Source organism: Volvox carteri (assembly GCF_000143455.1).
Source record: "Volvox carteri f. nagariensis unplaced genomic scaffold VOLCAscaffold_3, whole genome shotgun sequence".
NCBI classification, from domain to species: Eukaryota; Viridiplantae; Chlorophyta; class Chlorophyceae; order Chlamydomonadales; family Volvocaceae; genus Volvox; species Volvox carteri.
In genome coordinates, this window is record NW_003307546.1 from 1,374,798 (window position 1) to 1,388,270 (window position 13,473).

General features: G+C 55.4%; 2 protein-coding genes across 2 annotated transcripts; both read right to left on the minus strand.

Annotated features, from left to right (window-relative positions):
* Positions 1 to 1,143: 1,143 nt before the first annotated feature.
* hsp70G (heat shock protein Hsp70G) lies at positions 1,144 to 8,565 on the minus strand (the record flags this gene model as incomplete). Its single annotated transcript, XM_002946532.1, has 13 exons — positions 1,144 to 1,902; positions 2,270 to 2,480; positions 2,681 to 2,812; positions 3,143 to 3,301; positions 3,596 to 3,793; positions 3,978 to 4,076; positions 4,489 to 4,509; positions 4,798 to 5,250; positions 5,572 to 5,793; positions 5,987 to 6,179; positions 6,494 to 6,693; positions 7,145 to 7,711; positions 8,146 to 8,565. 13 exons carry the CDS (start codon positions 8,563 to 8,565, stop codon positions 1,466 to 1,468), a joined length of 3,312 nt encoding a protein of 1,103 aa, XP_002946578.1. The 3' UTR covers positions 1,144 to 1,465.
* A 1,079-nt stretch (positions 8,566 to 9,644) lies between these two features.
* Positions 9,645 to 13,194, minus strand: VOLCADRAFT_109575 (uncharacterized protein). The gene is made up of 8 exons (XM_002946533.1): positions 13,031 to 13,194; positions 12,768 to 12,932; positions 12,587 to 12,699; positions 12,414 to 12,528; positions 12,080 to 12,349; positions 11,881 to 11,997; positions 11,701 to 11,799; positions 9,645 to 11,494 (listed from the first exon to the last, which is right to left on the minus strand). Exons 1-8 carry the CDS (start codon positions 13,130 to 13,132, stop codon positions 10,553 to 10,555), a joined length of 1,923 nt encoding a protein of 640 aa, XP_002946579.1. The 5' UTR covers positions 13,133 to 13,194; the 3' UTR covers positions 9,645 to 10,552.
* Positions 13,195 to 13,473: the final 279 nt, after the last annotated feature.

Here is a 13,473-nt window from a genome sequence, read left to right on the forward strand (position 1 = left end):
ACTCGAGAAGCACTGTAGGTATTGTGACCCTGCGTGGTAAGCATTTGCAATGGTTTTTGGGCACACGGGCAGAAGCTTGCTTAAAGCGTCGTGGTGTTGCGACCTGTCCGTAATAGTGTCTGTGTGTGGCGGGGATGAGTCATGCATTCAGTTACATAAAACAGGGGCGCTTCAGGTGTCCTACGGACCTCTCGTGATCGCAACGCAGTGTGCATTGGGGATGCGGGGAGGCGTTGCGTGGAGTAGCGGCGGAGAGCATGCCGTGAAATGTCAACTGGGCACCCTGTGCCTCCGTATGGAGCGCCTGGATGCTCCACAGCACAGCATAAACGGCGCAGAGCCGTGTGTGTAATGGACGGGATTTTTCCACAGATCCGTCGGCCTTACCTGACCAGAAGGAACCTTGATTTGGGCGGCTGGCGCAGCGAGGTTTGCACTTTAGGCCTTGAATCTGCTTCGCTGATGTCACGAGGTGAACCATCTCTGGGGAATTATATGTTGTTGATGTTGTTACAGGGTGGTTAAGCTTCACCAGTGGCCTCCGTCCCGAGGCAATTCCCTAAGGGGCACCCTAATCCATTCACCCCATCCGACTTCAGAGTGAACTCTTTGAGTTTGGCAACTCACCACTAGCATCCAACCAAATCTAGCGGATCAACGGCGCCTCAACTTAGTTCCTGGTCAGCTCACAAAGTTGATATGTTGGCTGCGCATACTACCGACATTCGCACCTTCCTCAATTGCCCTTAGTTGGCGCCCCAAACTGCCTGATATAGGTGTACTCGCAGTGCATAACCATAACAGCTACTCCTTAGGTATGGGTTTCATAACGACTTTCGAAGAACCCCTAAAATAGGGACGGCCATGAGTACTTCAGGTCGGTACGTTTAGGAGTACCAATCTCATTCCCGTCATATTTGCACTCCCTGTGACCTGCCTGGTGCAAATGGAGTTATTTGCAAACTGACGGGCATAGAATTCCTTATCGCTCCTATGACATGGTAACCGTTGACTTATGCGAAGCAGCAGGACAGGTATGCCTCTTAACCCCTCGCTTCGATGGCCATAGTACTCTATATCTTGAGGCCTGCCAATGAAGGCATGGCTCCCGTGCTCTTACATGGGAATGAGGGAAATCTGCTTGAAGTATATTGGTTACATGATTGTCAAGAATTGTCCGAAAAAGTTCAGGTCAGCTCTGAGTTCAAGAATCAATCCCGAAACATCCGACATGTCCTTTTAGCCACCATGACACATTACACTAGATGCCATTCCTTGACACAGCATTCCTCCCTACCCCTGCACGCACCCCTGTTCGCAAACATCATGTGCCCTAAAACTATTTGGCGGCATGGATTACCAATTAATTATTGGTGCCAAATGATGCATAGAAAGCCCGTTCGTTGCGTTCCTTTACATGCGAATTCCGTCCTTCTGATTCAGCTGCCAATGGGGGTTTCGCTGATCAGAGTTCCTCCCCTCTCTTATTCCAAGACCAACTCTTCTTTTGATCCTTTTTCTCGCTCCCTTTCGTGCTCGACTCCTTCCTTGTGTCAGGCTTTGCCTTGCTTTCCTTCTTCGTGTCTTCCGTTGCTTTGCTGTCCTTCTTTGGTTCTTTTTTCCCCTTGCTGTTCTTCTTTGGCTGCTCCTTCTTGGTCTTGCCGTCCTTCTTCGCCTCCTTCGTGTCCCCGTCTGCCTTGCCAGCCTTCTTCGCCTCCTTCGTCTCTCCCTCCGCCTTGCCAGCCTTCTTCGCCTCCCGCTTCGTTGCTTCTTGGTCTTCCGCACCGCCAGCAGCGCCCGCGGTGCCCTCCTCAGATCCCTGGCCGCCCGCGCGCTTCTGCTCAGGCTCTGCCTTAGCGTCGCCGGGTGCGTCTCCCGTAGCACCCTCTCCGGCTCCTGCACCTGCGTGCATATATGTGTGCATAAACATACAGTAATGGTACACCAGGTAAGGCGCAACAGTTAACCTGCCAGGGTCTCAGTCGTACTCGCCGTTTTCACAACATCTTTTTACCGAGAGGACAGAACTTCCTAAGGAATCGCCAGAACAAAGCACTCGAGAGCTAGGCACCTGGTATAGTGCCGGATCTGCCAATACTTGCCCCACCTGGACGATATAAACACATTCAGACAGGCAACACATACAATTCAGGCTAACAATGTGATGTACCGCAGGTTGGGGATATCGCAACTTACTCAAAACCAAGCGAAGCTGAGCAAGGCAGCAGGCCCTCACAACGGCCCGCATACACACGCTCTTATCTCTCACCTCCCGCGGCGTCGGCGTTTTCGGAACCGGAAGCGGGCTTGGGCTCCGGCGGCGGCTTTGGCTTCTTCTTGTTGTTGACCTTGTTGAAGGCCTTTTCGTGCCGCTCCCAAGCCTGTAGCAGATCCGAGACGGCGAAGGCTGGTTCCTCGTGGTCAGCCTTCGCGGACTGGGCCGCCACCTTAGCTTCCAGGTCCGACTCCATATCGGACACCTGCGCCAAGACATCACAAACATACAGAAAGTTGACGGCGTAACGGGATGTACAAGAGAGCGGAGATTATAGCTCGCGAGCAGCACTGGGGTGGCTCACATGGCAGTTCAGTAACGATGCACCATTTCCATCCCACCGTCCTTAACACCACAGCACGGCTGCCTGAACACCCTGCCACCCAACACGACCAGTTCACCCACCAGCTTAGTGATGTCCTCCCTTTCCACCTCCGAAATCCAGGGCTTAGTGTCCGGCCAGGCCTTGACGACGGAACGCTGCAGCTCCAGGCGCTTGCGGATTTCTTCCACCACCTTAGGACGCAACTCCAGGTCCTGGATGTCGTACATGAAGTGGGTTCCAGGGGTAAGGGGTCAGGAGGTAAGAACTCAAGGGAACGAGCAAAGGCTATCCATCCTCTACCCCGGGGCCCCTTCCAAGCCGGCCGTTTCGTTCAGCCGTTACGTTCGGGCTGTCAATAGTACACAGCTTTCCGCCCCTCACGGCCCTTCAGCTCCCCAATACACCTCACCATACAAACCCGCATGCTGCCAGAACCCATTCAGCCGGTGCGCCGATCTGAACTTTCTGCATCCCGACACGCCCAATGGTACCGCCCCACGAAGCCAGTATACCACCCCTACCCTACCCCCGCGGCCACCCACCTCCGCACGGCGCTTGATGGGTTCCCCGATGTCTTTGAGCTGCTTCAGCCGGTCCTTGAACTGCTGTGCGCCCTCATTCTCGTCCGCCTCCATGTACAGCCAGTCCTCCTCGTCGGTCAACCGGCTCCGGAAAGACTCTCGCTGCTCTTCCGTGCTCACCTTTGTGCGAAGAGAAGCGGGAGGAGGGAGAGGAAGGGCGGGAAGTAGATGGCAAGGGAGGCGGATTGAGACGGCGGATGTCAGCGGAGTGGGGGGGGAGGGATAGGAGAGGAGGTTGCGAGCTGTGCGGCGTAACGAGCGAAGGGGCAGCCGTACCTGCGGCACGCTATGTGACTACCACACGCGGTCGTGCGGGTCGCAGGATTAAAGGTGTCACCATGACAACCACCACCGCTACAACGGCCGGGGCACCTAAGTGCGGCCACTCTACACACGCGCCAACAGCTGCCGCACCTTCTGCATAAGCTCGTCGGTCTCCAGTGCCTCTTTCATAGCAATGATGTAGCTCTCCAGATCGTTCCGTGCCTTAGCCACCTCACGCTTGCGAGCCTCGGCAGCCACAAACTTGGACAGGACCTGCTTAGCCTCGCTCAGGTCGCTGTCTGACAGCGGCGGAGACAGCCAGCCCTTCCCGCCAACCTTGAGAGGCACCTGCGGGGACAATGCAGGGGAAGTGGTTGGACAGGAGAGCATAACCCACACACAAGGCAAGGTGCACCTCTCCGGCGGCCCCCTTCGATATGAACACATGCAGGGTGCAAGTGAGGATCTGTGAGCGCGTAAGAAGCCCCCACCTTAAGAAGATGCCTTCACCCACCAGGAACCTGCAACCCACCTTTGCCACCTTGACCTTGGGGACCTGGATCCGCTTGATGGTGGTGGCGGGCTTAGAGGTGCCGTTGCTACCAGCACCAGTGGTGTTCGCGGGGACTCCCTGCGTTGTTCCCGACAGCGGAAGCAGCAACAGCGCTCTAAGCGGCCACGAAAGGGTAGGGACTCCCCTTTCGGAGATGTTCATCCCCTCCCGAGATGATGGATAGCGTGGGGCAAACGGCCCCGGGTTGGGGCTCAGAAGCACTGTGTGGCTTAGTATTAGCGTGGACGATGCATGCTGTGGGCGTTGAATGGAGGTCCAGAACCGCAACACCCAATGGCCAAGAGGTCGTCCTGGTGCTGTGGACAGAGCGTCATGGCATGTGGCCGGTTTCCTTCCCCACGTCCCCACCTCGCCGCTGGACATCACGGGCCATTGGTGGTACTCCTCAGGTACCCAGTTCAGCCAACAGCATCAGGACACACGCCACATAATCGAGCCCTCCTATGCATGTAAGCACCATAACCCTTACCATGCCACGTGCCACACGGTGCTGCACAACCAGGGGTCTGTGCCCGTGAGGGGTCCGTGTGCTGCTGCACCCCTCCCCACACGCCTATACAACGAGTCCCAATTCTTTCCCGCCTTTGATTGTGTGAAGTAGGGGTGTATAGCTTCACCCTTGATCACTGGCCTGGCAGTCCCTGCTTTGCATCCACCCTCTCACGGTCGACAGAATATTGTACCGCTTTTTGTAAATCCTAAAACCTCCCAGGGACACTCTGCCGCGCCTTAGCCTATGTATGTCGTTTACGAAAGGCCCCCCTCGCTACCACCTTACCTCTTGACCGGCGGCATCTTCCTTCGCCGCACCGCCGCCGCTTTCCGCTCCTTTCTTACTTCCAGCCTCGCTCGCTTCGCTCTCACTGCCCGCCTCGCCCTCCTCGGGCCTGGTGCCGCTGCCATTGCTCCCGTCGTTTTCCTCCTCGGCCTCACCCTCTCCGTTATCGTCCGTGTCCGAGTCCGCCTCACTCTTGGGGCTCTCCTTGGCCCCCCTCGCAACCTTTTCTGCCTCGGAATCCGACCCTGTAGCGCCAGCATCGCCCTTGCTGCTGCCGGGGTTCGCCGCCGCCCCCTGCTCTCCACTGGCAGCGGTGGCGGTGACGTTCGTATCGATTGTCTCGTTGACTGGAACCTCAATTATCTTCTCTTCCATCACCTCGTACTCCACCACTGCCTCCACCTTGTCCAGGCGAAACAGGCCGCTGTAGTCCGCCTCGAACCGCAACGACACCTGATCAGTCACCAGATGTCGAGGGACGCAGCACATGGGACCCCAGGGAGGTGACAGTGATGGGCGGCGTTACCGAACCCAGGGCGGCAGCGGGACAAAGAGTCTGTCGGTGGTGCCCAACATGTCGCTATCCGAAAACCAGCCCGGGCCCGCACCACCACCACCAGCGCCGCGGGAGCTGCCCCTCCCTTCTCCTCAGACCTCACTTAGCGTCACAATTACTTCACAATTACTTCACAATTCACGTATCCGGCGACCGGACATCTCTGACCCTCCTCCGGCAGTGCTACCTCCCCTCCCCGTCCCCCACCAACTCCATACCAGGCCGCTGGTATTGTACCGCTGGATGACTTCCTCAACGCCGGTGGCCTCAAACTCCGCCAGCTCGGGTGATCGGACTCCCGGCGGAAGGCCATGATGTGTGGAGGCGTTGTATGCCAGGGAAAACCGGAGCGGGTCGCCGGCCAGTCGCTCCAGCTTCACGACACGCTTGTTTGGCAGCTTCTTCATGTACGGCAACAGGTTGCGCACCTTGAGGAAGGGCTGCGAGTAGGTCCACGGAGAGGGATGGAGTTGTCAGTTGATGCAGGGCCCGCAGATGATTAGCAGCGGTGGCGAGAAGTCAAAAGGTATGCCTGGCCTCCCTAAAAGGTGGGGAAAATGAACGAAGTTAAAGACTCTTAGGGTGCCCTCATCAGCCTCCGCAGCTCCGGCACAAACACCCCTCCCAACTAACCTCGCCGCCCGCCGGCTTCTCACTCGCGGCCGCCTCGTCCTCGCCACCGGCCAGGACCACATGATCCAACGTCAGCGAGATGCCGTACATAGTCATGTCTACCATGCCGAATTTTCGAAGCCGGAAGCTGGTAGATAGATTGGCAGCGAAGAGGCCGGCGCCCAGGGCGATGGCCTCATCCGCGTCCAGGTGCCTGAGCAGAGCATGGATGGAAGGCAACGCAGGGTAGGTGTGGCCCAGGGGATGGATTTAGGGTGCGCCGCAGGAAGCCCTCCCCCGCCACAGTCATTATTCCCAGATGACTCCCCTCAAGCCACCATTCCGTCGAAATACCCATTACCCCTCCAAGAACTTCCGCAGCAGCAGCAGCAGACCCGCTGATATGCGGCGTACCAGCCAAGCCCGCTAACCGGCCCCGTGTCCTGTCTCCTTAACGCTCAACAAACGCCTCTCTTTGTAATTCGCCCATGCCCACTCTGCCACTCTCCCAGCCTCACCACCGCGCACCTGTCCAGTCCGCGGCCTCCCAGCACCTCCGACAGGGCCGCCTGCAGCCGGGGCACCCGAGAGCCTCCCCCCAGCAGCTCCACCGCGTCAATATCCTCGGGCTGCAGACCATTGCGCTCCAGAATGCGTTTCAATGGTGCAGTGGCCCGGGAGAAGAAGTCCGCAGCCAAGGACTCAAACTCCTCCCGGGTGATGCTGCTCTGCACGGGTGGGACAATGGGGTTTGTCGGGAAACGAAAGAAAAGGGCTTAAGTAGTGCCAAGTTGAGAAAGAAGATGCATGACGTGTAAGTCCTTAATGACGGAGGTGGGAGCGACAGATGGACGTGTGTGGGCGGGCAGCCTGGTGTAGGGGAGACCCCTGAGCACGACGGTCTCACACATCCTTCAGCAGTATCCATGATACGCACACACGTCCATCCGTCCAAGCACTCTTCAACCAACCAAGTCGTCGGGAAAGGTGTGTTTGTAGAAGCCTGGGAAACAGCGCCGCCCCTTAAGATGGTCTGGGTTCAGCTGAGCGCCCTGTCTATCTGCGCCCTGTCTGTGGACCATCTAACCACACCGCGACCTCTGCCACCCTGCCAAAGAAAACCACCAGCGCCCTCCCACCTCAAAGCTCCTATTTCTCTCACATCCGCCGATGCCGTACCTGAAAATCCCGTCCATCGTGTAGCTCCTCCACTGTGCATGGCGCCGCTGAGTTGGCTGATAGCATCTCCTTAGTTCGCCGAACCTGCCGCCGCATCTTGGCCATGGCCTTAGGCAGCGCCATGACATCCACATCCAGCTTGCTCTTCTCCGCAAACTGGGCTGCAAAGTGCTTCGCCAGCGCCATATCCAACAGGTTTGCGCCCAGCGACGCGTCCCAATCCACGTCTCGCACCTCCAGCTGGTTGTAAGTGCGCGGCTTGCCGGCCTCCTTAACAGTGTACGTGCTGTACTTGACGAGTGCGACTTCCGTCGTACCACTGCCCATATCGTACAGAATAACAGTCTGGCTGCGATTGGCAAAATCACGTTCAATGCCGTACTGTAGTGCAGCGGAGGTGTGGGTGTTTATTAGGCCCATAAGGTTGAGGCCGGCAAGATGGGCCGCGTCAGCCATGGCCTGGCGCTGGCGCTGGCCAAAGAAGGCAGGCACGGATATCACGGCGTCCAGCACGGGGGCCCCTGCCTGAGCCTCAGCAATCTGCCGGGCGTAGTACAAGATGGAACCCTGCAGTAGAGGTGGGGACCGGGATGCATGCCAGGACTGATGAGCCCCCGGGCGCTTGGCAGTGCGCTGGGATTGCGGGATCTGGGTCGGATTACAGAACCTTCGGACCCAGGCTCTTTCGGGCGGCGTCCTTCCATGCGAAGCCTATAGGTGCGCGGACTTGTATGCACATGTGTGAAAAAGGTGTGATAGGAACGCAGCGGCGGCGGTTTGAGTATGTGTATAAGGATGGTTCCAGGCGGAGAGGTGAAACGCGGGGGTTGCAAAGCTGATGAGCTTCAGGTCGCAGGGGCAGGGCAGCGAAAGACAAAGCTAGCCCGTGCGTTGTAGAGATTAGACGACAGAGAGTGTGCAGAGTCGAGGGAATGTGTATTCCGCGGAAAGTGGGTGCACAGGGATTACGCGAACTACCCATGGCCCGAGCTGTAACTCACCACCAGTTCTTCTGGAGAATAGATTGTGTCATCCGCAAGCTGTAAGCTTGCTACACCGCGCTTAGGATGCGGAACCACCTTGTAGGGCAGACCTTGCTCGGTAAGCATGGCAGCGATCGTCGGGTCGTCGGGGTCCTTCCCAAGGAAGTCGCGAGCTCGTTGAAAAATGGACTCCGGATACCGAACAGCGAACGAGAATGCTTCCTCTCCAAGCAATCGCTCGCCATTTACGACGCCCACAAGCGCGGGCGACTTGCGCTTGCTCATTTCGTTTACGGCTATTGATATAGGGGTACGTCCTGGCTTCACAAGGCAAACTTTCAGGTACTCGCTGCCCAGGTCAATAGACATAAGCGCCGCAGTCGCAGCGTGTGTCATTAGGGCGACACAGGCGACAGCGAGGGTGGCCCCACGCCACATCTTCGATTGTTACTTCACAAGTGATACGCAATTTGAAATGCCATGCCTAGATCCTTGCAAGTCAGCAAAAATGTGGGGCTGACTTTGTCAAGGACACTGTGTCCCCGTACTTTCCGAACCTTCTGCCTTATATCGTACAACATCAGATGTTAGTTTGTTTCCTTCAATGGGTTGTCTTACCGATGTTCCGTTCTCAGGTTGGGCTGCCAGGATACTTTTATGAGTCAGAGCCCAAAACGCGGCGCTCTTAAGGAACGATACCGTACAATGCTGTTAGGACGAGGTAACCGTCTAAGTTACTCATGCCCAACCGTTTGGAGTTCTGTTAACTAAGCAACTGCCACCTGCATGGTGATGCAGCATTGATACTTGGGCAAAGTTTTCGAGACTGGTGCTGGTAAAAAGTAGGAATGGTGCCGTCAGTATGTTATCCTGCGAACACTGCCCGATCATGCCGCTATCATAACAAAATTATCCTTTCAGATCTCTGTTTCCATGATATATGCCACCTCCACGATGCTGCTGTCAGGGTGTCTCTCCGTGATGGGTTTCGGTCTAGGCACAGATTAACCGCCCCTTCACCAAGTTGTCAGGATGCGCAGCAACTTCGAAATCATGTCTGTCTGTTACAGCATGGTCATTCCACAGCATGAACGGTTCAGCCACCAGACCCCTCGTCCCCGAATGTGTAGTCATATGTGTAATCTGGTGTAGGCGACTGGCCCTGAACTCTGAGACTCCCTGGGCCACGTGTTGGGAAATGCTCCCTTCTCAAATAGCAGTACGACTCCAGGCCATCTCCACTAAATAGGGCTATGTGTGCGAAACCCTGTATCAGCAATCTGTGCCGCGACGAACACAGCGGCATATATACCGTTCCTTCGGACCCGGATGGGTGCAGCTCGCCGATGCACTCTGCCGGCAGCAGCCGCCAGCTCGATCTCATGGCGCGAGTTTGTAAGCAATCCGCCAGTCATCAACACGCTGGATGGCAGCGATCGCATCACGCGCAGTCCCAGGAAATCCAATCAGCGCATTGGCGGGCGATGCTTGCACGTGGTGATATGGATTGCAAAGTTAGGATGTTTGTCTTACAGGCATGCCCATGTGTACAGCTATTTTAGTGCTAACATTCAACCTGGACAGGCGAGAGCATGCTGTCTCATACAATCCCAATTTACTTTACGTACCCCTAGGCGTCGCTGGCATTTCGACCCCAACAACAGCATCGTAACATGCAGAGTTGCCGAAGCAAGCATGTCACCTCGTTGCAGAACTGGGAGCAGTAGCATATCGCACTTCTTGAGGCTGGCGGCCCTAACTTTCGCATGCCTCCCTGTTCATGGGTCGATGAGGTTCGCAAAATGGGTCACACTTAAGGCGTTATTGGGCTTATGAACATATGAAAGGAATCCGACGATGGCACTAACGATGTACTCTCCCGTGCAGGAAGGATCCTTACCAAGGTTGTCGCGGCTCAGCAGTCAAATCAAATCCACTCGATTTACAGTGGACCTTCCCCGTAGCAAAAGAACAAAAAGCTGAAAAAGCCGACCGTTATACCGTGTTTGCAGAACCTGCCTGCTAGTGTACACCAGCACGGTTTCACCGATCCTTCCGCTCGTCACGATCATACCTGTCATAATGTACGCGCTGCATAAATGCAACAAGTCACATTAGTGCAAAGCCGTTGTATGCCCCGAAGCAAGGGGCAGTCCTAAGTGAACCCAATGACAGTTCCCCAGGACAAACTTAGCGCGTCGTCCACATCCCAGGTCGACTTGCGACACAGCTGTACCCCCGGTCCACACTGCCACACGTAAAAGCATGCTTTCATGATTCCGATAGCTTGCCTTAAAAACTCCCCGTCAGGCTGTAAGATGCGCTCACGCAACAATCTCTTTCACACCACTAACTAAGCATTGCGCGCCAGGCGCAGTCCTCCTAGCTACACTCTAATGTGGGTGGGCGCTGATCGCGCACATCCTCAGTCAATTTTCACAGCAGAATAAATCTTTTTCACGAAAATGTAGCACGAGTAGAAGCCAATTGTGCCGGTAAGGCAGAAGAAACCATACGACACGATTAACATGTACCCGAAGTACATAAGCATTGGTACTGTCTTAGTAATGTCCAGCTTGGAGTAGAAATAGAAACCGGAGTACGCAAACAGGTACAGGGCCGACGATCCCGACGTGAAGAATGCGCGCCACCACCAGTGGTAATCCTCCGAGCACAACTGGAAGTAGCACAGGACAATGGTTATCTCCGCGCAGGTGATGATGAGGATGACAAAGACCAGAGCCAGGAACCCGAACAAGTAATAGAACTGGTGGAGCCACATCGATGTCAAGATGAAGAACAGCTCAATGAAGACGGCTCCAAAGGGCAGCACACCGCCCACCAGGCACGAGAAGACGGGGTTCATGTACCATGGCTGCTCAGGAATCTGACGGGGAATCTTGTTAGTGCGCACAGGATCCTCAGGAGCCGGCTTCTTGTACCCGAAATACGAACCCACAAACACTAAAGGCACGGAAATACCGAACCACAGGAAGCATAAGGCAAAAAGCGTGCCAAAAGGAACAGCGCCAGATGAACGTTGTCCCCAGATCAGCAGGTTCAGCAAGAAGAAAACAAAGAAGCAGACGCCGGGGAACATCAGAGCTGTGCGCAAGGTCGTCTTCTTCCACTCCTCGCCGCGGAAACTTTTGTAAAGGCGTGACGAAAAATAACCAGCGAACAGCCCCATAAAGACGAACATCATCAGCATAGCCGTCATCAGGCCGCCACGGTTAGCGGGCGACAGGAAGCCCAGAAGTGCAAAGATCATGGTCACCAGGCTCATACCAAAGAGTTGCACACCGGTGCCAACATAGCTTGCCAGCAACGATGAGTGGGTTGGCGGTCGGAACACGTCACCGTGCACCTGCAGTGACGCAGGCCAGACATGGCGGTTATTATTGTATGCATGTGATGTTGGTGACAGCTCCCCACCGATAACGTACTAAGGGACAATCGCCTGACCCCGCCAAAAGCTGGCGTTCGTTTCCAGTGCTCAAAGAATGGGCTGCGGACGTGGTAGCGTGTGCACATGGGACCTCGGCGGCTGAGGCTGCTCATTTCAAAGCTCACCAGCTTCCATCCGGTCTCTTCCTGAGCATCCTCGCCTGCCTCCAGCTGGTTGTACTTCGTAATGTCACGTGCCAGCGTCCGCATCATAATCATAGCGACCTGTTAGGGGACGGCATGCATAAGTGAACGATCCATGCCACTAACCCTGCCCAGCAAAACCCGCCCAGATACCGAACGTACCATGCCCGACAGGAACAAGACAATCATGACCGAGTTGATGATAGAGAACCAGTGGATTTGGTCGTCCATCATGAGGAGGTACGTGTCCCAGCGGGATGCCCAGCGGATCTCACTGGCCTGCATGGGGCAAATGCACCAGTACAGTTAACAATAGCACACGTGATGGGCAAGACATTAAATCCAGAGCCCCAGAGCTTACCACAAACTTAACGTCGTACGAGAAGATGACCTCGACACCTTCCTGAATTGGCTGCGGCTCGAGGCTATGTGTGACATAGATCATCCGGCCCGGGTTGCAGGTGTTCAATACGGGACTGGTCTTATCCCATGGCGCCTCATAATCGTGCTTAACGCTGAAGGGCTCCACCTCAAAGCCCACTATCCGTGCTAGGTCGGTTGTCGCGTCCTTATGGTATAAAATTGTGAAGCGAAGGTGATTGTGCAGGAAGAATTTCACCTCCGTTTTGCCCTGCAGAGAGGGTAATTCCGGTAAGCAATTGCCGGGGCGATGAATTGTCGCATAAGCCTCCCACCTCAAGCGACGCCTTGAAACCGACTGGGAACCCACGCTCGTAAGTCTTAACCAATGAACCGGAGCTCTCATCCTTCCGCATCTTGACCATTGCCACCGGCAAGTTGTCGAGGATCCTGTGCAACGGGCATGTCAGCCTTCGCCAAGCTCAACAAGCCCAGCATAGGCACTCACATGTTAACTCTGTAATCATCCTCCACCTTAGCCCTGAAGGCCTTGGCCTGTAGGCTGCTCAGGGAATCGATGCGGCAGAGCACCTTGCACTGCTCGTCTACGCGCATTTGAATCTGCGTGCATACAGCAATCCCTGTTCATAGCTTGTACGTCGCCAAAATCTAAAACCATGCATGCAGACCTGGTAAAGTGAGTTCTCAATACGGTCCCCTCGCAACACCTCGCCCAAGTTTTCGGCAGACTGAACGATCTTCTCAGGCCGGCAGTAGGGCAGCGAGTAATACTCATATGGCAGCTGATTCTTGATTGAGGACAGCTTGTTGACCTTGAGGAAGAGCACATCTTTCTGCGCGCCGAGGGTCAGTGGCCGAAAATGGGCGATCAAGGTTGCGCCAGCCACCCTCCTCCAGCTCCATATGCAAGCTCGCCATAAGCCTATCGCACCTTCTTAAAGTCCTGGGGTGCCACTCCTGGCAAGTAGAAGCCAAACGCTGACTGGACCAAGAGGCCGCAAGTGGCCAGCAAAGCCAGCGAGAGCCGCGCCATATTGACGCGGAATTGGAATCTATCCTATGTCAAGGTGTAATCATCAGCAAAGTACCCACTCTACAAACACGCGGTTTCGTAAACTTAACGCCGGTGTGGCCCATTTGAGTACTATAATTGTACGGCATGCGCAACTGCTGCTATGTTTTGTGAAATGAGTGTGTCTACACAATATATGAAGGCAACGCGATTGCTTGGCGCTTGGTTGCCAGTCACAAGTTTTGACGTTTTGTTGTTTCCAGCCATCAGGTAATAACCTGATTACAGGTAGGTATGGCTGTTTTTGTAAACAGCAGCAAGCATGCATGTACTCTAGGTTTCTTACCACGACACACGTAAAG

Coding starts and splice junctions, on each gene's coding strand:
- VOLCADRAFT_109575 (XM_002946533.1), bottom strand. CDS start 13,132: ATGGCGCGGCTCTCGCTGGCTTTGCTGGCCACTTGCGGCCTCTTGGTC. Junction 12,350..12,413: donor GTTTCAAGGCGTCGCTTGAG/GTGGGAGGCTTA, acceptor CCCTCTCTGCAG/GGCAAAACGGAGGTGAAATT. Junction 11,998..12,079: donor CGTACGACGTTAAGTTTGTG/GTAAGCTCTGGG, acceptor TGCCCCATGCAG/GCCAGTGAGATCCGCTGGGC.